Source organism: Pristiophorus japonicus, chromosome 20, assembly GCF_044704955.1.
Source record: "Pristiophorus japonicus isolate sPriJap1 chromosome 20, sPriJap1.hap1, whole genome shotgun sequence".
NCBI lineage: Eukaryota > Metazoa > Chordata > Chondrichthyes > Pristiophoridae > Pristiophorus > Pristiophorus japonicus.
The window spans coordinates 63,528,917-63,551,464 of NC_091996.1; the positions used below are offsets into that span (position 1 = coordinate 63,528,917).

At 49.3% G+C, this 22,548-nt stretch overlaps 1 protein-coding gene and 3 pseudogenes across 10 annotated transcripts in view; all 4 read left to right on the forward strand.

The window, feature by feature from the left end:
• Window positions 1-414: 414 nt before the first annotated feature.
• LOC139233302 (U2 spliceosomal RNA) lies at window positions 415-646 on the forward strand (annotated as a pseudogene).
• Window positions 647-772: 126 nt separating this feature from the next.
• On the forward strand, window positions 773-860 carry LOC139233244 (U2 spliceosomal RNA; annotated as a pseudogene).
• A 5,621-nt stretch (window positions 861-6,481) lies between these two features.
• Window positions 6,482-6,683, forward strand: LOC139233287 (U2 spliceosomal RNA; annotated as a pseudogene).
• Window positions 6,684-11,595: 4,912 nt separating this feature from the next.
• Window positions 11,596-22,548, forward strand: part of hdhd3 (haloacid dehalogenase-like hydrolase domain containing 3) — a 160,788-nt gene continuing 149,835 nt past the window's right edge. For 5 of the 10 annotated variants that reach the window (XR_011588026.1, XR_011588027.1, XR_011588029.1 and 2 more), the window contains exons 1-2: window positions 11,596-11,675; window positions 11,811-11,881. Coding sequence is in view for 3 of the 10 variants with exons in the window: in XM_070862896.1 (XP_070718997.1) it covers window positions 15,552-16,268 (717 nt within the window). In the remaining 7 variants the exon portion in view is untranslated. Of the gene's footprint in view, window positions 11,676-11,810; window positions 11,882-13,812; window positions 13,905-15,094; window positions 16,733-18,413; window positions 18,559-22,548 lie in introns of those variants that run through there. The other 5 variants (XR_011588030.1, XM_070862901.1, XM_070862896.1 and 2 more) reach the window with 4 other exon arrangements.

The window sequence follows — 22,548 nt, forward strand, 5'->3', positions numbered from 1 at the left end:
GAGACCAGAATGATGTTTGACAAAAATCTTGGTTTAAATGCAGCAAATGGACAGGGAGTCAACATTGTTAACGCGGCACACAATTCTCCAGGCAGGCAGGGGCAATCGGACATGTCCGAGCATGTAGTCGAACCCAAAGGGGGAATTCAACAGAGACAATGGCTAGCTGAACGGCGATTCACGCCATCGCAAAGACAATACGGCCAGTAATGGGGCCATCAACACCTATCAATGGTGCGCTTAAGAACAGTTACAGAGGCAGTCAGAGACAATCGACTGGTAATGGACCTTTTGTTTCCAACAACGGCTCATGTTGGAGGTGTGGAGGCAAACACACAGCCAGAGCTTGCAGGTATCAGCAATATACCTGCAGAAACTGCAATGTCAGCGTTCACTTGGTGCGTATGTTTCGCTTCTGCTTCTCGGCCTTTTGGCTAAGATCATGCGTAACTGACCTGACCAGCCACCATGACCTCCGGGTGGTTTCTCCCTGGTCAGGAAGGTATATGCTTGCTTTTTTGGAAACAGGAGGTGGGTGGGGTGGCTTGACCCATCCACCTCCACGGAGGTGTGTGGGGGACCTGACCCATCCACCTCCATGGCACGAACCTGGTATTGCAGTACTTCCAGGAACGGTGCAGTGGCTCTAGGCCTTTTGGCTAAGAGCATTGGCGCAGAGTGATCCTTGGCGTGTGCAAGGTGACCTCTGGCGTTTGTGATTTGACAAAGAATTGGAACGATTGGCTATGAATTTCAAAAAAAAAAAGTCTGTTTCGCTTCTCGGCCTTTTGGCTAAGATCAAGTGTAGTACCTGTTGATTGGGCATTCATATGCAAATCGACTGACTGCAGAAACTCGTTTTTCCAGTTTTGCTGGCTTTGGCTTGAGCCAGGCGCCAATTGGAGAGAAGAGACAAAATCTGCATGTCGACCGACGATTCGACGGGCCTTTGGGCCCGTCAAGGGGCGGGTGTGCCCCGGACTGGGGCGACGAGAGATTGAGGGCTTCGGCCAAAACTCACAGCGAAAGGAGGAATCTGCAACCCGGATGGCGGCCAACCGAGCGGCGAACCAGGGAGTCTGAAACACCATCCGAGTGACGGTAAAGAAAGTGGAAGGACAGACAATGATCAACCGGGAACTTTTCGTGAAGAAAATCCTGCTGGGAACATGTGGCATGAAAGTCGCCGACGTCTTCGCCTTGCAGGACCTCCCAAAGAGAGGTTACTTCGATGTGACCTTCAGAACCGTCACCCTCTGCCTGAAGTTCCTGAAGGGTTTGAAGGAGGCGAGTGAACCGGTGCGCTCAGTGCTAACTTGGGAGCCACTGTTCACCCTCCCGTCGCAGCGAAGACGCACTATCACAGTGCAAATGTACGACCCCCACATCCCCGTCATCGATGTGCTGACTTTCCTCAACAGGTTTGTCGATGGGGCAGGAAGCAGCAGTGACTTGAAAGACGGGCACGGAATATGGACCAGCAAGCGCCAGATCCAGGTCACCATGAAGGTGGACGCCAGCGGAACCATCCTGCACCCCCCCTCCAGCTTTTCCATCGGAGGAAGCCGGGGCTACATGGTGTACGCTGGCCAACCCAACGTGTGCCGCACCTGCGGGAAGGCAGGCCATGTGGCGGCAAGCTGCAAGACTGTCATCTGCCGAAACTGCAAGAACGAGGGCCACCAGACAAAAGACTGCAAGGAGACCAAGTGCTGCAATCTCTGTGGTCTGGCTGGGCACCTTTACAAAAACTGCCCCAAACGCAATCGCAGCTATGCGCAGGCAGCAAAGAACATTGCACCAGAGGAGGAGGAAGCTGATGAACACAACGCTCCAGAGGAGAGCCACACCCTCCCCACGACCATGAACTCGGGACAAGACGGCGAGGAAGAGAACATTGCCACCGCGAGCTGCGAGACACCAGCAGCCAGCAGCGAACCTCGCCCCCAGAGCTCCGAACCCAGAGACGAGCAGACATCAGACGAGGAAGCGGAATGGCAGACAGTAAGGAAAAGGCGCAAGGCCAAGAGGCGACCACCAAGCTCGGCAGAAACCAGCGACGGCAGCTTGTCTGTTGAGGAAAAGAGCCACCACCTGAAGAAGAGGCAATGCGCTATCCCACGGCCACGGAAAAACAGGAGCAGGAAAGCGACCAACACAGCCCTGCCCCAGGAACCTGAGAGCAATGAAGGGCCCAGCGCACACGAGCTCCGGGACACCGAGAGCGAAGGAGTAACCAACGCAGACCAGCCCCGGGATAACGGGAGCAGCAAAGTGCCCAGCACACCCCACCTCCGGAACACCGGGAGCGACGCAGCGATCGACGCACACCAGCTCGACACCGCCGCGACTGAGGAAAAGAGGGAACCACCAACACCAGGCGAGGACTGTGCAGAGAACATTGAGGACTTAATCACAGAACTGCAGCAGTCCCCTGGTCAAAACATCCCCACAGCAGAGGACGACGATGACCACGCCACCCCAGGTGTAGTAAATGTAAATATTGATGTTGATAGTAATAACTTACACATGCTGGAAATCGCCATTGTGGAATATGGGGAAATTGAAAATGATTTACCTGAAATTGAAAACGATGCATCTGAACTGCAATGTATGTAAATGTAAAACATAGCTTTAAAATGGATTTAAAAATTGCTAGTATTAATGTGCGTAGTGTAAAATCGACTACGCGATGTGTTTCCACCTTGGGGTACCTCGCCAAGGTCAAAGCGGACCTGCTGTTCTTGCAGGAGTGCGGTCTGCCGCACTTCAGCAGTTACCGGCAGTGGTCACGATGGTGGGCCCATGGACCATCCATATGGTCAGGGGGCAACGACAGCCGGGCTTCCGGCCTGGGCATTCTGCTGCGGGGAGGCCACTTCACCATCACCGAAGTTAAGGAGGTGGTGGGCGGCCGCCTCCTCGTAGCAGACGTAATGTACAAAAACTCCCCTCTCAGGTTAATTAATGTTTACGCCCCAGCTGTGAAGAACGAGAGGCTGGCCCTCTTCCAGCAGCTCCCACTGCTACTGGCAACGTCCAGGCCGGTCATTCTGGGCGGTGACTTCAACTGCATTGTCGATGCGGCTGGACGCTCCAGCAGAGCCGACAGCAAACTGGACACCACGTCCAAACTCCTGATGGACGCGGTAAAAGATGCCAAGCTGTGCGACGTCTTCAGCAACCCTGCAGACGGAGCACCGCTCAGATACACCTGGTCGAGACCAGACTAGTCCGTCCGTTCCAGAATAGACTTCCTGTTTGTGTCCCACACGTTCAAGGTCAGATCCACCGACGTCACGCCGGTGTTCTTCTCTGACCACTGCCTCCTACTGGCCGACTGTCGCCCACAGGAAAACCAGAAAGTTGGCAGAGGGATATGGAAGCTGAACATGAAACTGTTGACTCCGGAAAACGTTGAGGAACTCAAGAGGGATTACAACGGTTGGAGAACCGTAAAACCCCTCTGCGATTCCCCGATGCACTGGTGGGAAACAATCAAGACGAACATCAAGAGGTTCTTCATCCTCAAAGGTGTTCAGGAGGCGAGAGGGAGACAGAGGGAATTGTCCCGACTCCAGACGAATATGCAAAACCTGCTCCTGCTGCAGTCGATGGGGGTCGATGTCGTGGAGGAATTCCAAGAGGTGAAGGGCCAGCAAGCCTCGCTCTTTGCCTCAGAGTCCTCCAAGATCATCTTCCGATCCAGAGTCCGCTCCGTCGAGCAGGACGAGACGTGTTCGCGCTTCTTCTTCCGAAAGGTACACAGGGGGAGCTCTGTGATCACCAGCCTAAAGGAAGAAGACAGTTCTGTGACGTCTTCGCAGCCTGACATGCAGAGGATCAGCAAATCCTTCTATGCCAGGCTGTACAACGTCAAGCCCACAGACCGTGCGGCCTCCCAGTCTTTCCTGTCGTCTATTTCGGAGGTCTTAGACGACGGCAAGTGAGAAAGTCTGGACCACCCGCTAACTCTGGACGAGCTGACAAAGGCCATCCGGTCCTTCAAGACGAATAAAACTCCCGGAAGCGATGGCTTACCGGTCAAGTTGTATTCGGCTCTGTGGGACTGGATGGGCCCAGACCTGCTGGAAGTGTATGGGGGTATGCTTCTGGCCGGCAGCATGTCAGAATCGATGAGGAAAGGCATCATCACCCTCATCTACAAGCAGAAGGGGGAGAGGGAGGAAATCAAAAACTGGCGGCCCATTTCGCTGCTCAATGTGGACTACAAGATCCTGTCAAAGGTCATCGCCAACAGGGTCAAGTCTGCTCTTGAGCTGGTGATTCACCCGGACCAGACCTGCACTGTCCCCGGCAGGAAGATCTCTGATAGCCTCACGCTACTCAGGGATACGATCGCCTACGTGCGGGACAGGAGGGTGGACACCTGTTTAATCAGCTTAGACCAGGGGAAGGCCTTTGACAGGATATCGCACAAGTACCTGATGGACGTGCTCTCCAAAATGGGGTTTGGGCAGGGCATCCGCAATTGGGTCAAACTGCTCTACACAGACATCAGTAGTGCAGTTCTAATCAACGGGTGGGAAACTGAAAGCTTTCCGATCAGATCTGGAGTCAGGCTAGGCTGTCCTCTCTCGTCTGTCTTGTTTGTGTGTTGTATCGAGCCCTTTGCCGAGTCCATCAGGAAGGATGCGGGCATCAGAGGGGTGACGATCCCAGGCAGTGGAGGCGCCCAGGTCAAGACCTCCCTGTACAAGGACGACGTCGCCATCTTTTGCTCGGATCTGCAGTCGGTCCGCAGATTGCTCGCAATCTGCGACCAGTTTGAACTGGCCTCGGGAGCAAAGGCCAATCGCACCAAGAGCGAGGCCATGCTCTTTGGTCACTGGACCGACTGAGCCTCTATTCCCTTCACCGTCAAGCCAGATTTCCTGAAGGTGCTGGGAATATGGTTCGGAGCGGATGGGGCATGCGCCAAAAACTGGGACGAGCGCATTGCCAAGGTCAGACAGAAACTGGCATTTTGGGAGCAGTGCTCCCTTTCCATCACAGGCAAGAACCTGGTCATCAGGAGTGAGGTGCTCTCGGTGTTGTTGTACGTGGCGCAGGTCTGGCCCATCTCGCGCTCCTGCTCCGCGGCAGTCACCCGAGCCATCTTCCACTTTGTCTGGAGGTCCAAAATGGACCGTGTCCGCAGAGACACGATGTACAAATCTCTGGACAGTGGAGGAAAGGACATTCCGAACGTGGCCCTCATCCTGATGGCCACCTTTGTGTGCGGCTGCATCAAGCTTTGCACAGCCCCCCAGTACGCAAACACCAAGTGTCACTACGTGCTGAGGTTCTACCTGTCCCCATTGTTGAGAAGGATGGGTCTGGCCACGCTGCCGCGAAACGCCCCCACCAGTTGGACCATGCCTGTCCACCTGTCCTTCGTGGAAAAGTTCTTCAAAAGAAACCCCTTTGACCACAAGGCCATCAAACAGTGGTCAGCACGTAAGGTCCTGGACGCCCTACGACAGAATGAGACAGTGGACCCTGTCGGGTGGTTCCCTGAGCGGACTGTCGAACTTGTTTGGCAGAACGTCTCATCGCCAGAGCTTACACACAAGTACCAAGACGTAGCTTGGTTGGCATTGAGGAGGGCCCTACCCGTCAGAGTGTTCATGCACAGCCGATGCCTCAGCAGCACGGCACGGTGCCCCCGGGCCGGCTGCGGGGCGGATGAGACTGTCACCCATCTCCTTCAGGATTGTGCCTTTGCAACGCAGGTCTGGAAAGAGATGCAGTGGTTGCTGTCGAGGTTCATCCCAAGCAGCTCCGTAACACAGGACTCTGTGCTCTACGGGCTGTTCCCAGGGACACACACCGAGACAGACATCACCTGCTGCTGGAGGGCCATCAACTCGGTCAAAGATGCTCTTTGGTCTTGCCGAAACTTGCTGGTCTTCCAGAGCAAGGAGATGTCCACGTGTGCGTGTTGCAGACTGGCGCAATCCAAGATCCAGGATTACGTGCTGAGGGACGCACTGAAAATTGGTGCAGTCGCCGCAAAGGCACGGTGGGGAAGGGCCACAGTCTAAAACCCTTCCGCCACGGAAAACCCAGGGGCAGGAATCAGTACAAACCTCCCTCGGGCTGTATTTGTAATTTACTCTTTGTGTACATAGAGCACCAAATCTGTAAACACCAATGTCGTGCCATGTACAATGCAAGGTGTGTTATGAAATGCATGTTTGAAAAGAAAAAATGTAAATGTACCGTCACCCATTCCGGGCACTGTATTGTAACACATGAAATGTAATTTGTGTGAATGTACCACAATGTATACCGTTTAATGTACCGAATCGCACCTGAACAGAAAAACATGAAATGTAACGAACGGAACTGCCATCAGCACCCAGATGTATTGTATGGGATTGCTGACCGCAGCGAAATGTACTGAAATGCCATTGAATGTACTGTACAGATTCTTTTTATGAATAAAGTATCTTTTGAAATAAAAAAAAAAGTATGTTTCGCTTCTCGGCCTTTTGGCTAAGATCATGCGTAACTGACCTGACAGGGGAGTAACCATGACCCCAACGTGGTTCTCCCTGGATCAGGAAGGTGGTTCTCCTATGCTTTTTGGAAATAGGAGGTGGGTGGGGTGGTTTGACCCATCCACCTCCATGGCACGAACCTGGTATTGCAGTACTTCCAGGAACGGTGCAGTGGCTCTAGGCCTTTTGGCTAAGAGCATTGGCGCAGAGTGATCCTTGATGTGTGCAAGGTGACCTCTGGCGTTTGTGATTTGACAAAGAATTGGAAAGATTGGCAACGAATAAAAAAATTTTTTTTTTTTTTTTTAAAAAGTATGTGCAGGAAGCCTGTAGCCAGGTTGATGTACGAGGAGGACGGGGACGATGTGACCCCTACGAGGCCAAATGGACACTGGGGAAATCGCTGGAAGCTGAAGTTCAGCGAGTTCATGTGGAGCACATATACAATTCATACACCAGGACGCCACCGATAATGATGAAAGTGCTCCTCAATGGCATCCCAATATCAATGGAGCCGGACACGGGGGCCAGCCAGTCCCTGATGAGTATCAAACTGTTTGACAAGTTGTGGGCGTCCAAGGCCAGGAGGCCAAAATTATTGCCAATTGATGCACAGATACAGACATATACAAAGGAGAACATTCCGGTGCTAGGCAGCGCCATGGTAGTCATGACCCACAAAGATTCGGAGAACAGGTTGCCACTCTGGATTGTCCCGGGGGATGGTCCCGCACTGCTGGGGAGGAGTTAGCTTGCTGTCATGAACTGGAAATGGGGCGATGTCAATGCAATTTCTTCTGTGGAGCGAATATCATGCTCACAGGTCCTGGACAAATTTGACTCACTATTTCAACCCGGCATTGGCACTTTCATGGGGACCAAGGTAGTGATTCACATAAATCCGGACGCCAGGCCAATACACTACAAGGCCAGAGCGGTGCCGTACGTGATGCGGGAAAAGATAGAAGGCGAATTGGACCGCCTGCTGAGGGAAGGCATTATCTCACCAGTCGAATTCAGTGACTGGGTGAGCCCGATTGTGCCGGTGCTCAAGGCAGATGGGTCGGTCAGGATATGTGGTGATTACAAGGCCACCATCAATTGGGTGTCACTCCAAGACCAGTACCCGATACCGAGAGCGGAGGACCTCTTTGCGACGCTATCCGGTGGCAAACTTTTTTCAAAATTGGCTCTGACCTCAGCTTACATCACCCAGGAGCTGGCGAGTGAGTCAAAGAAGCTGACCACCATCGTGACACACAAGGAGTTGTTTGAGTACAACAGGTGTCCGTTTGGGATTCGCTCGGCCGCCGCGATCTTTCAACGAAATATGGAAAGCCCCCTCAAGTCGATTCCAAGGGCAGTGGTTTTTCAAGGTGACATCCTCATCACGGGTTGCAATACTGAAGAACACCTCTGCAACCTGAAGGAGGTGCTACGCAGACTGATCCGGGTAGGTCTGCAACTGAAAAAGGCGAAGTGCGTCTTCCTAGCTCCAGAGGTAGAATTCCTGGGGATGAGGGTAGCAGCAGACGGGATCAGACCTACGGCGTCCAAAACAGAAGCGATCTAGAGAGCACCCAGACCCCGTAACACGACGGAGCTGCATTTGTTCCTGGGGCTCCTGAACTATTTTGGTAACTTTCTTCCCAAATTGAGCACGCTGTTAGAGCCGCTACACGTGCTCCTACTCAAAGGTCGTGAATCGGTCTGGGGGGACAGCCAGGAAAGGGCTTTTAATAGAGCACGCAATTTGTTATGCTTCAACAATCTGTTAACGCTATATGACCCATGTAAGAAACTTGTGTTAACGTGCGATGCGTCATCCTATGGGGTCGGGTGTGTGTTGCAGCATGTCAATGCCAAGGGTCAGTTACAGCTGGTAGCTTATGCCTCCAGGAGTCTGTCCCAGGCAGAACGGGGCTACGGGATGGTAGAAAAGGAAGCGCTTGCATGTGTATATGCTGTAAAAAAAATGCATCAGTACCTGTTTGGCAGGAAATTTGAGCTGAAGACAAGTCACAAATCCCTAACATCCCTTTTGGCCGACAACAAGGCCATAAATGCAAATGCATCGGCCCGCATACAGAGGTGGGCACTCACATTAGCCACCTATAACTATACAATTCGGCACAGACCGGGCACTGAAAACTGCACCGATGCACTCAGCAGGCTCCCACTAGCCACCATCGAGGGGGCAACCGAGCATGCTGCTGAGATGGTCATGGCTGTTGAAGCTTTCAAAAGCGAAGGCTCACCCGTGACAGCCCGTCAGATCAAAGTCTGGACAAATAGAGACCCGCTACTGTCTTTAGTCAAGAAATGGGGACTGGGCAGCCACGTACGGGGCATGCCCTAAGGAATTCAAACCATTTCACAGGCACAAGGATGAACTCTCGATTCAGGCCGATTGCCTACTATGGGGAAACCGAGTAGTCATGCCCCAGATGGGCAGAGAGATGTTCATCAGAGAACTCCACAATGAGCACCCGGGCATTGTCATGATGAAGGCAATTGCCAGGTCACACGTTTGGTGGCCAGGGATAGATGCAGACCTAGAACTTTGTGTTCGCAGGTGCAACACATGTGCCCAGCTGGGCAATGCGCCCAGGGAAGCCCCCCTTACCTCCTGACCCTGGCCCGCCAAGCCATGGTCACGCATCCATGTGGACTACGCAGGTCCTTTCATGGGAAAAATGTTTTTGGTTGTAGTAGACGCCTACTCCAAATGGATCGAGTGTGACATTTTAAATTCAAGCACATCCTCTGCCACGGTAGAAAGTCTACGGGCAATGTTCACCACCCACGGTCTACCGCACGTCTTGGTCAGCGACAATGGCCCATGCTTTACAAGCATTGAATTCCAGGACTTCATGGCAGGAAATGGTATCAACCATGTCAGAACGGCACCGTTCAAGCCGGCCTCAAACGGCCAGGCGGAACGAGCAGTGCAGATAATCAAACAGGGCATGCTCAGAATCCAAGGGGGTTCCCTACAAAGCCGCTTATCACGCCTCCTGTTGGCCAATAGATCCCGACCACACTCGCTCACAGGGGTCCCACCCGCAGAGCTGCTAATGAAAAGGACGCTCAAAACCAGGTTATCCCTTATACACCCCAACATGAAATAAATTGTTGAGAGCACAATGTGACTACCATGACGGGAATGCGAGTGCGCGATTTATTGATGTCAATGACCCTGTTTTTGTCCTCAACTACGCTGCAAGGCCTAAATGGCTCGCAGGCACGGCACTGTGATTGCCAAAGAGGGGAATAAGGTTTTGGGAGTTAAACTTACCAATGGACAAATCTGCCGCAAACACGTAGATCAGACAAAAAGGAGGTTCAGCAACCCCATAGAAGAAGCAGAGGAAGAACACGATGTAGAGTTCACTCCTCCACAGGTGACCGAACACAGGAACCAAGCGGAGGAGAGCCCAGTCACTGTGGGCAATCCGGATAGGCACCGCAAACAGCAGACACTCAGGCCAGCGCCCAACAACCGGAGCCCCAACTCAGGCGCTCTACAAGGGAGCGTAAACCACCAGGGAGATTTAACCTGAGATCCCAATAAGACTTTGGGGGGAGGTGATGTCATGTATTCAACTGTCATTGTAACCCATGTATAAACTGACCTAAGTTGTACACCGTGAGAACATTGACCACTAGGTAGTGAATTTGTGGGAGACACACCTAACCTGGACTTTCAGGTATAAAAGGAGAAGCTCCACCCACCTTCATCACTTCAGTGCTGGCTAATACAGGTTACTGGTCAGAGTGACCTTCTCTCAAGTATGGGCCTCGTGTGCATTTATGCTGCATAGTAAGGACACATTAGGGGGAGCAGTCATTGACTGGGAGTTGGCGCTGTCACCCATTGACTGGGCAATGGGGGGAAAGGTGGTAGCTCCCAACAACTGGGGGTGGGGGGAAACACCCATCGACTGGGGCGGTTGGAGGAAGCGTCATTAACTTCGGGGTGTGGGGGAGGAGACTTTTCCAGAGTTTCTGCTCTTAACTGCAACTAAAATGTGTACATTTCAGATGAGAACACGATCCAGCTTTGCTGCGATTCCCTCCACAGTCGGATAGCCTGCGGACACTTACTGTCTAGATTAACGGGTGAAGAATGGTCATTAGGGCAAGGTATTGGAGGACACCAATGTCTGTGCGATAGGGGCCTAATGGAAAAAAAACATTGCCTTCATGAGAAAAGGGGAGAGGAGTGAAAACCAATAGATGTGCATCAACCGTGATGTGAATGTGTTAGAAGGGGGTGAAAGGTCAGATGGCACTGCATGAAGAATGAGTGGGTCAGTGCAGGTGTTGTGGTCTTGCCTAAGGTTACCAACTCTGGTTGGACGTATTCCATGAAGTTTCATCACACGGCTTCCAACCGCCCACTCCTGCCACTGATCACCCCACATGTACAACCTCGTGGCTCACTCCCTGCTCCAATTTGAAAGCAAACAGACTCTTTGTTATCCGATTGGATGACTCTTGGCTGTCAGTCGAACAGAGTTCCCCACCACCTCCAATAGTTTTATAACAAATAAATGAAAATGTTCAAATAAAATGAAATAAAGCACAATTTTTTCTCATGGATTGCTTGCAGTAGTGTCCAGGAGTTTAAATCCAGAAGACTCCCAAGACAATCCTGGAGCGTTGGCAACCCTGGTCTCACCAGGCTGAGTGCCCTGATCTGCAGTCAGTGGGCTGATTGCTCACAATACAGTGGATGAGAAGGAAAGCAGGAATAGGCGCAGGATCCAGGGAAATGCTGACATACCAATGGGAAAATACCAAACAATGAATAGGTGGCAACGCTTCACTGGATCACAGGTTGGCAGCTCCCTGGTTCCCGTGCACGTTTTGGACTCCTTAACATTTTGCAAACAGCAGTTCCATTCGAATTCAATTGAACTCCGCCTTTAAAAGCTCGAATTTCCCAAACTCCACTAAACTGTGAGCCCTCACCGCCATTGCACAGAAGCCAACTTTCAGCGGAACTGCCATCAGGGAGGAGCAGATTTCCGGCGGACGGTTACTGGCGGCGGATCTCAGAGACAAACCTGAAGTTGCATCGGCCCAGGGCTCCGGCTGGATCCACATCCGGTGCAGTGATGTCTCAAACTCCAGGGGCAACGCTCCGAGGACTCGGATTGGACAGTAAGTGCTTTGGTTGGTAGCCCCAGAGAGAAGGAGTTTCCTGGCTGCATCGTACAATTTGTTTCATTACTAACTACTTGTTGAAAGGTTGGGAGCAAAACCAAACCTCTTATTAATAATTGTATTCATTCCCAGGAAGGGTAACCAACTCTCCAGGATTGTTTCCAGCAGGCCAGGGAAAGCAATTGGGGCACCAATGAAAAATTGTACGTATTTTCCATTTTCCTTGAAAAATTTTGTTTACTGGTCTTAAACATAAGAACATAATAAGAACATAAGAAACAGGAGCAGGAGTAGGCCATACGGCCCCTCAAGCCTGCTCCGCCATTCAATAAGATCATGGCTGATCTGATCATGGACTCGGCTCCATTTCCCCGCCCGCTCCCCATAACCCTTATCCCCTTATCGGTTAAGAAACTGTCTATCTCCGTCTTAAATTTATTCAATGACCCAGCTTCCACAGCTCTCTGAGGCAGCAAATCCCACAGATTTACAACCCTCAGAGAAAAAATTTCTCCTCATCTCTGTTTTAAATGGGCGGCCCCTTATTCTAAGATGATGCCCTCTAGTTCTAGTCTCCCCCATCAGTGAAAACATCCTCTCTGCATCCACCTTATCAAGCCCCCTCATAATCTTATATGTTTTGATAAGATCGCCTCTCATTCTTCTGAATTCCAACTCAACCTTTCCTCATAAGTCAACCCCCCCTCATCCCCGGAATCAACCGAGTGAACCTTCTCTGAACTGCCTCCAAAGTAGTTATATCCTTTCGTAAATATGGAAACCAAAACTGCACGCGGTATTCCAGGTGTGGCCTCACCAATACCCTGTATAGCTGTAGCAAGCCTTCCCTGCTTTTATACTCCATCCCCTTTGCAACATGTCGGAGATGGGGGGAGAAGGATTGTTTGTCCGTTAGTCAAGAATCATTCAATCAGGTAATGAAGAGTCTGTTCCCTTCCCGATTGATGTGGGAAGGTGGTGCTCTGCGAGGATGGCCTTGTTGGCTATTGGAAGAGGGAGGTCAAGTGACCAAACCTCCAGAACGATATCCAACCAGAGTTTGACAACTCTATTCTCAGGTTGTTAGTGTCGCTGTCAAGGCCAGCATTTATTGCCCATCCCTAGTTACCCTTGAGAAGATGGTGGTGAGCCGCCTTCTTGAAACGCTGCAGTCTCTGTGGTGAAGGTATTCCCACAGTGCGGTTAGGTAGTTCCAGGATTTTCACCCAGCGACAATGAAGGAATGGCGATATATTTTCATGTCAGGGTGGTATGTGACTTGGAGGGAAACTTGCAGCTGGTGTGTTCCCATGCGCCTGCTGCCCTTGTCCTTCTAGCTGGTAACGGTCGCAGGTTTGTGAAGTGCTGTCAAATAAGCGTTGGTGAGTCGCTGCAGTCAAGGGTTATGGGAAGCGGGCAGGGAAGTGGAGTTGAGGCCAAGATCAGATCAGCCATGATCTTATTGAATGGCGGAGCAGGCTCTCGGGGCCAAATGGTCTACTCCTGCTCCTATTTCTTATGTTCTTGTCATGTAGATAAGACACACTGCAGCCACGGTGTGCTGGTGGTGGAGGGAGTGGATGCTTAAGGTGTTGGATGGGGAGCCGATCATGCTGATTGCTTTGTCCCGGGTAGTGTTGAGCTTTGTTAGCAGATTTCTTCCGTGGTTACCATTGCAACATAGGGTTGTTCGTCCAATGACAATAACTCCGCTTATGATTCACGCTCTGCCTTAAAGGGGAAACAGGGTCTATTCTTATACTATAATACAACCTTGCTCTGCCCACGTATTATGTAGATTTCATGTTTAGCTGAGGCTGCATTTTTAGATGTTTACGCAGCTTCTAATCTTCAGCCTTTGTCTTCGTGCTACAAGCTTTGTTTATATTACAGTAAGTAATTGGCCAAATATTTATCTTCTGCTCTGTTATGTGGTGTCTTCACAACTAGTCTCTTAGCAGGGTCTGAGTCTTTTTCTTGACTTGGTTGTTTGCATTCTTGGCCCTTGTGTTTCCAAACTGTCTGGTTATATATAAAGCCAAGATTAAGATTTCCCTTTCTCCCACATTTGGTAACACTAAAAATGTTAAATTAAAGGAATGCTGAGATAGATCGACCATTTAAATAATTTCTTGAATATTCAAATAAGCTTCTTGAGTGCTGTTGCAGCTGTCCCCATCCAGGCAAGTGGAATGTTCCCTCACACTTCTGGTCTGTATCTTGCAGGTAGGTGGTTACTGCTGTGGAGTGAGCGGATATTAAAAGTATTCATTACAATAGGGGGATTTAAAGCGATGAAGCAAAATATGAGGTATCTGTAAGTTGAAGACTCTCCTGCATTTTGCAAAAAGACATTGTTGGGATGATTCTTGTGGTGCTGCCAGTGTTCGAAACCAGTGTCAGCATCAGGCACTCCCATTGGATGCAGAATAAAGCTGCCTCTTCTCAGCCCCGGTAATTTGTCTGACTACATCAAGAATTAACGTTTTCAGCCAGCATTAGTTGCAGCCGTGACTTCATCAGTGATGACAAGTTGCTGCTAACTATCTCTCCTGGGCAACTGTCGTCAGCAGGTGAATCAAAGACTTTCTGTCTGTTTTTACCCACATGAAAAGTTAATCAGTGCCAAAAGCTAGACATTAAAAAGCATTCATGTGCAGTCTATTGGAATTTCACAGCCTGAAATTTTCCTTGAAATATTCTATTCTTGTGCTCTGAAGCTAAACTAAATGTTGCTTTCCCATTCCCTCTTTCACCACTAACACAGTGGTGACAACTGTGGCTCAGTGGTAGCACTCCTCGCTCTGAGTCAGAAGGTTGTGGGTTCAAGGCCCGCTCCAGAGTCTTGAGCATAAAATTGAGGCTGACACTCCAGTGCTGTGCTGAGGGAGTGCTGCAATGTCGGACATTTGCCCCATTTGCCCTCTCTGGTGGTGTAAAAGACCCTAAGGCTTCAAAGAAGAATAGGAGAGTTCTCCCTGATGTCTTGGCCAATAATTATCCCTCAACCAACAGCACAAGCTTCGCACCACCGGTACCTCGCCAATAGATTTGGCATTGAAATCCATGTAAGGTCATGAAGTTGCTGTACTTGCCCATTGGTTACCCACTAAACACGCCAGAAAAAGCTAGGGCTAGTGTATTCACCTGTAGATGAATTTTTAATGGTGTAATAAGTCTTAATTACTACCAAGCAACCTCTATAGCCATGAAAATGTAATTTTACAGGTGTTGACTCTTATTCCTTCAGATTTTAATTATTGCTGGAAATTTAAAAAAAAATTAAAACTTTGATTTTGCTTTTTCTTTCTGTCTCTTTTCTCTTTCTAGTCCCATCTTTCATTTTCCCTCTCGTTTGCTTTCTGTACGTGATTTCACAATGAATTAAATATTCTAATTTATATTTCCTGGTTTAGATTCTGCGTGCCTCAGTGAGGATTCTGCAGTCTGATTGGTTGAAGAGACACGCTGTTGCTTGACGTGTTCACACAGGTCGCAGATTCCCTGTAGAGGGCGTTGCGCTGTTTCAGAATCCCGATGATAGCAAGGTTCTGCTCAAAAACCCAAAAAAGGCCTGTGGGCAGCTGTAAGCTTAATGAACAGCGAGTGCCATTCCTTCGCCACTGACCGCAAAATCTGGACCATTATCTGGTCATTATCACATTGCTGTTTGTGGGATCTTGCTTTGCACAAGTTGGCTGCCGTGTTTTCTACATTACAACAGTGACTACACTTCAAAAGTACTTAATTGGCTGTAAAACGGTTTTGAGATAACCGGAGGTTGTGAAAGGCGCTATAGAAATGCGAGTTCTTTCTTCCTTTTGCCCAGAGTGTAGTCAGTATCGGTACTGATTGGCGTGAAGGTGACTGAGGATGAGGCCCAGGTTGCTGACCTGGGATGTGAAGGGCACTCTGCTCCGAGTGCGTCACTCGGTTGGCGAACTGTACTCCTCGGAGGCCAAGCTCCACGGGGTCCCGGTGGAGGCTGAGGCTCTCGACCGATCGTTCCTTGCTGCCTTCCGAGCGCAGGACCAGCAGTTCCCCAACTACGGTCTAGGCCAGGGCCTGAGCTCCCAGCAGTGGTGGGTGGCCATGGTCAAACACACCTTTCGGCTCTGCGGGGTGAGCGATGAACGGGTGTTGTCCCCACTGGCGGAGAACCTTTATCAAGGGTTCTGCAGCGCGAGGAACTGGGAGCTGTTCGACGACGTGAAGGACACCCTGATTCACTGCAACGGGCTGGGCATCCGCATGGCAGTGATTTCCAACTTCGACCGGCGCCTGGAGCAGATCTTGGTCAACTGCGACCTGAGGCAGCATTTCGAGTTCGTGCTGACGTCGGAGGACATTGGTACCGCCAAGCCAGACCATCGAATCTTCATCGAAGCCCTGGGCCGCGCCCAAATGGAGCCCGAGCAGGCCACGCACATAGGTGATGATGTGTGGACAGATTATCTGCCGGCCAGGGCTGTGGGGATGGAGAGCTACCTGATTAGCAGAGGGGAGGAGGAGCCCGCTGGGGCGAATGGACTGGTGCCCACAGCCCACATCCTGCACTCTCTGCAGCAGCTGCGCAGCCTCCTGAAATGAAGACCTTACCGTGTGTGTGTGTGTGTGTGTGGAGAGGTGGGCTACTCCCCCGTCCCCCCCCCCGTCCCCCCAACTCGCAGCACCCTCATTAAATGGACCCACAGGGAATGGGGCCACTGTTTCACTGAGGGGCGGTCAGAATTCTGATAGCCGTCATGGTGTTTGGCTGAGATTTGCTTTATCCCTTTGATTGGGGAGCTAGCAGTTGTGAGTTGATGCGTTGGTGTAAATTTGAGTGATATACAGAGGGTTCTTCCGTGAACAGCCACTCGAGAAGAATTCTGGAGAATGTTGTACGCATCACAATTATCACGCAAAGGTTCTGCACTTACTGGGTGTATCGTCTCTAAACTCCAGTTTTTATTGACGTTGACATTGTGTTCGAAGAAAAATGCAAAGGTTAACATTTTGCTGTGGTGTTTTGGGTAATATTTTCAGCATTTCTGAAATAAACGTTTTCCTTCCTTTGGTTTCTCTTGTGTTCAGTATGAAAGAATAGCATTTCCCACATCACTCTCTTCAGTTCAGTGTCACACCTCCTCGGAGGTGAAGTGACACCAATGTGAGTTAACTGTTTGTCTCGAATCAAGCCGTAGTAGCTTGTGTGACTGAACTGAATAGAATTGGAGAATAAGTGGAAGATAAACATTATTGATAAAGCGTCTTATGGCATCTCTCCGAAACGTCTGAGCTTCACGTACACAATGAAGTGCACTGTGGTGTAGGGACATCTTTATACATTTTATGTGAAGTTACGATCTCACAAAATGAATGGGAAATTGACCAGTTAATCTGCATTTGATGGTGTTGAGGAAAGAATGTTGGCTAAGAGACTGGCAGAGTACCCTGCTCTTCAACTAGACATGGGTACAGTAGCCTGGTGGTTATGTTACTGGACTAATACAGAGCCCAGGACTAATAATCCTACCATGGCAGTTTGAGAATTCAGAAATAGATAGCTGGTATCAATAAATGCGAGCATGAAACTGCTGGATTGTCGTAAACTCCCAACTGGTTCACTAATGTCCTTTTTAGGGAAGGGAATCTGCAGTCCCTACTGGGTCTGGCCTGCATGTGACGCCAGTCCCACACCCACGCTGTGAAGGGGCTTAGCAAGCCACTCTGACAGAGCAGCTCGGGATGTGCAATAAATACTGACCTTGCCGGCGACACCCACTTTCCCAGAATGATTTCTAAAGAAGCCTTTAATGGCTGCCCAGACCATTGGTGCTGGCAGATAGAGCCTTGAGTAACATTAAAGGGTGGCGCCTTCCTGCAGAATGCCTTCTGCCAGTGAGAGCGCCAAAAACTTCACAATTCATAACTTTTTAATAAGGAGAAAAATAACATTTGGATTTTCAATAGGTGAACCAGACCAACAGGCACTCTTCCACAACCACTCCCCTCTCACCAGAGTTCCTGCCTATAATATATGGAGGGGGGGCAATCTGGGGGCAGCACTGGGAATACACAAGGAGTGGGTTGGCCACTGGACTCGGTGGTGGGGGGATGTACAGTGGGGAGGTCCAGTGAGCTAACTGGGTCACAAAAAGACTGATGTAAGAATGAGATACTGATAGTTGGTGTGAATGAATGCCATCCCCCGCCCCGGCCACTATCTTCAGGTTCAACCAGACTGTTCGCAACCGTGACATCCTATTTGAGTTGAGCTTTCAACCCCATGTCCTCGATCCCAATTCCACCTCCGTGACATTGGCCGTCTCCACCTCTGCCTCAGCACACCTGAAACCCTCACTGTTGCCTCTGGACTCAATTATTCAAATGCTCTCCTGGCCGGCCTCCCGCCTTGCACCCTCTGTAAACTTTTAACTCATCCAAAACTCTGCTGCCCGTGTCCTAACTCGCACCAAGTCCTGTTCACCCATCACCCCTGTGCTCACTGACCTACGTTGGTTCCCAGTCCAGCTACGCCTTAATTTAAAAATTCTCATCCTCATGTTCAGATCTCTCACTGTCTCTGTCTCCAGCCCTACAACCCTCCGAGAACTTTGCATTCCTTCAGTTCTGGTGTCTTGTCCATCGCTGACTTCCTTCACCCCACCACTGGTGGCCGTGCCTTCAGCTGCCTAGGCCCTAAGCTCTGGAATTCCCTCACTAAACCTCTCCACCTCTTTCCTCCTATAGGTCCCTCCAAGAAATCTCCGTCCTTGACCAAGCTTTTGGGCACCTGTCCTAATGTCTCCTAAGGCTCGGTGTCAAAGCTTTTTGTTTGATAATGCTCCTGGAAGCGCCTTCGGACACTTGATTACTTTAAAGACGCTAGATAAATGTAAGTTGTTGCAGTTGTAAAATTTGACCTTGAGAGATTGACGGGCCAAAGTCATTACCAAATTTTATTCCCTGGTGCCCCTTGTTTTTAAAAAAAAACAGCTTCTATTAAATCATCTCCAAGCTGCCTATTTTCCAGCAGAAACAGTTTCAATATCTCAAGTATCAACAGGCAAGTGTGTCTGGGAAATGCAACTAAATATGGACGTTCAAGGAATGAACAGACTCAGCACATTATTATAAAGGACTAACATTGCAGTAAATGCTGCACCAGTACGAGTAAGGATGGTAGAGCTGGGTAAACAGCACCAAATACTGTCCGGGTGGGTGAGCAATGTGACTCCAAGGGGTGCGTGAAACCGCTGTCTGTGCACAAGCTCAGAATTAATCACAGAAGAAATTGAGAAACACCAGCTCTCTCATGCATTTGTTTTTATTCATTTTTTAATTGCTTTACAAAACAACCTAAGGTTGTGTTTAGTGTACAGGCACTAGGAGCAAGGGAGGGGCTGTGAGGCACTGATTCCATCAGCTTTATGATTTTAATTAATGACATTCTGTTTGAAATATTACAGCATCAGTATGTCATCAGTCACCGGTTCATATGGTGTCCCTGTTTAAACTAAAGTCTAATTGGGGCGGGTTATTATTGGATGAACTCAGCAGTATTCTCCAGGGCTCCGACCAGTATGAACGTGTTGCACTGATTTGTTTCATGTTTTCAGGCACTTGTTGGATGGCCTGAGCTGTAAATTACAGTGTTAATTCCTGTTTCCATGGGTAATCATTGGGTTTTGTGCAATTTTCACAGGTTTGTACTTTCAGACTGAGCTGATGGAATTCAGTGAGTCAGAGTCACCCTGACCCTCACAAGCAAATATTCCTAAATCAGCAGCAGTGATTTCAGCTCATTAAATCATGATCAGCAATTTCTTAATTTCAGCACTTGTAGGCGAATAGCCAGAGTTGTAGTTCGATATCTTCATCCTTCATTAAATGGCCCTTCTCTCCATGGAGGATGAGATCAATCAAACTGCACCAGATAGAAAATAATATCGTCATTCTTCTTATTGAACTCTTGTTCAGTATTACACCTGCTCTGTGTATTGACATAAGAAAAAGAATTCTGAGTAGAAGCAGGCCATTTGCTCCCTCGAGACTGTTGCACTCTTCAATGAGATCATGGTTGATCTTCCAGCTTAACTCCACTTTCCTTTGATTCGCTTAATATCCAAAACTATCGATCTCGAATATACTCAAAGCCTAAGCCCTCCACAGCTCTCTGGGGTAGAGAATTCCAGAGATTCACCACTCTTTGAGTGAAAAAGTTTCTTCTCATCACATAGAAACATAGAAAATAGGTGCAGGAGCAGGCCATTCAGCCCTTCTAGCCTGCACCGCCATTCAATGAGTTCATGGCTGAACATGAAACTTCAGTACCCCCTTCCTGCTTTCTCGCCATAACCCTTGATCCCCCGAGTAGTAAGGACTTCATCTAACTCCCTTTTGAATATATTTAGTGAATTGGCCTCAACTACTTTCTGTGGTAGAGAATTCCACAGGTTCACCACTCTCTGGGTGAAGAAGTTTCTCCTCATCTCGGTCCTAAATGGCTTACCCCTTATCCTCAGACTGTGACCCCTGGTTCTGGACTTCCCCAACATTGGGAACATTCTTTCTGCATCTAACCTGTCTAAACCCGTCAGAATTTTAAACGTTTCTATGAGGTCCCCTCTCATTCTTCTGAACTCCAGTGAATACAAGCCCAGTTGATCCAATCTTTCTTGATAGGTCAGTCCCGCCATCCCGGGAATCAGTCTGGTGAACCTTCGCTGCACTCCCTCAATAGCAAGAATGTCCTTCCTCAAGTTAGGAGACCAAAACTGTACACAATACTCCAGGTGTGGCCTCACCAAGGCCCTGTACAACTGTAGCAACACCTCCCTGCCCCTGTATTCAAATCCCCTCGCTATGAAGGCCAACCTGCCATTTGCTTTCTTAACCGCCTGCTGTACCTGCATGCTAACCTTCAATGACTGATGTACCATGACACCCAGGTCTCGTTGCACCTTCCCTTTTCCTAATCTGTCATCATTCAGATAATAGTCTGTCTCTCTGTTTTTACCACCAAAGTGGATAACCTCACATTTATCCACATTATACTTCATCTGCCATGCATTTGCCCACTCACCTAACCTATCCAAGTCACTCTGCAGCCTAATAGCATCCTCCTCGCAGCTCACACTGCCACCCAACTTAGTATCATCCGCAAATTTGGAGATACTGCATTTAATCCCCTCGTCTAAATCATTAATGTACAATGTAAACAGCTGGGGCCCCAGCACAGAACCTTGCGGCACTCCACTAGTCACTGCCTGCCATTCTGAAAAGTACCCATTTACTCCTACTCTTTGCTTCTTGTCTGACAACCAGTTCTCAATCCACGTCAGCACACTACCCACAATCCCATGTGCTTTAACTTTGCACATTAATCTCTTGTGTGGGACCTTGTCGAAAGCCTTCTGAAAGTCCAAATATACCACATCAACTGGTTCTCCTTTGTCCACTTTACTGGAAACATCCTCAAAAAATTCCAGAAGATTTGTCAAGCATGATTTCCCTTTCACAAATCCATGCTGACTTGGACCTATCATGTCACCATTTTCCAGATGCACTGCTATGACATCCTTAATAATTGATTCCATCATTTTACCCACTACTGAGGTCAGGCTGACCGGTCTATAATTCCCTGTTTTCTCTCTCCCTCCTTTTTTAAACACAGTCCTAAATGGCCAACCCCTTATTCTGAGATAGTGACCCCTGGTTCTAGACTCCTCAGCTGGGACAAACATCCTCCCTGCATCGACCCTGTCAAGTCCTGTAAGAATTTTGTATGTTTCAATAAGACCACCTCTCATTCTTCTAATTACAACCTCAAAAAACTCTTTAACAGATTTGTCAAACAGATTTGTCAAACGTGATTTCCCTTTCATAAATCCGTGTTGACTCTGCCCAATCCTATTATTATTTTCTAAGTGCCCTGTTACCACATCCTTAATAATGGACCATGTACAGTAGACACCTCAAGTCATTGGAGAAATACCACCAACGATGCCTCCGCAAGATCCTACAAATCACCTGGGAAAACAGACGCACCAACATTAGCGTCCTCGACCAGACCAACATTCCCAGCATTGAAGCACTGACCACACTTGATCAGCTCCGCTGGGCAGGCCAAATCGTTTGCATGCCAGACACTCAACTCCCAAAGCAAGCGCTCTACTCGGAACTCCTTCACGGCAAACGAGCCAAAGGTGGGCAGAGGAAATGTTACAGGGACACCCTTAAAGCCTCCCTGAAAAAGTGCAACTTCCCCACTGACACCTGGGAGTCCCTGGCCAAAGATCGTCCGAAGTGGAGGAAGTGCATCTGGGAGGGCACTGAGCACCTCGAGTCTCATCAACGAGAGCATGCAGAAATCAAGCGCAGGCAGTGGAAAGAGCGTGCGGCAAACCAGTCCTACCCACCCTTTCCCTCAACGACTATCTTTCCCACCTGTGACGGACTGTGGTTCTCGTATTGAACTGTTCAGCCACCTAAGGATTCATTTTCAGAGTGGAAGCAAGTCTTTCTTGATTCCGAGGGACTACCTATGATGATGATGAATAATAGATTCTCGCATTTTCCCTACGACTGATGTCAGGCTAACTATGGGAGCCTATGCAGGGAGGCAGAGGGAAGTTAAAGGGGAGCAGAAGCAAAAGGTAGGAAGGAGAAAAGCCAAAGTGGAGGGCAGAGAAATCAAGGGCACAAATCAAAAAGGGCCACATTACAACATAATTCTAAAAGGACAAAGAGTGTTAAATAAACAAGCCTGAAGGCTCTGAGTCTCAATGCGAAGAGCATTTGTAATAAGATGGACGAATTAACTGCGCAGATAGCTGTTAATGGAAATGATGTAATTGGGATTATGGAGACATGGCTCCAGGTA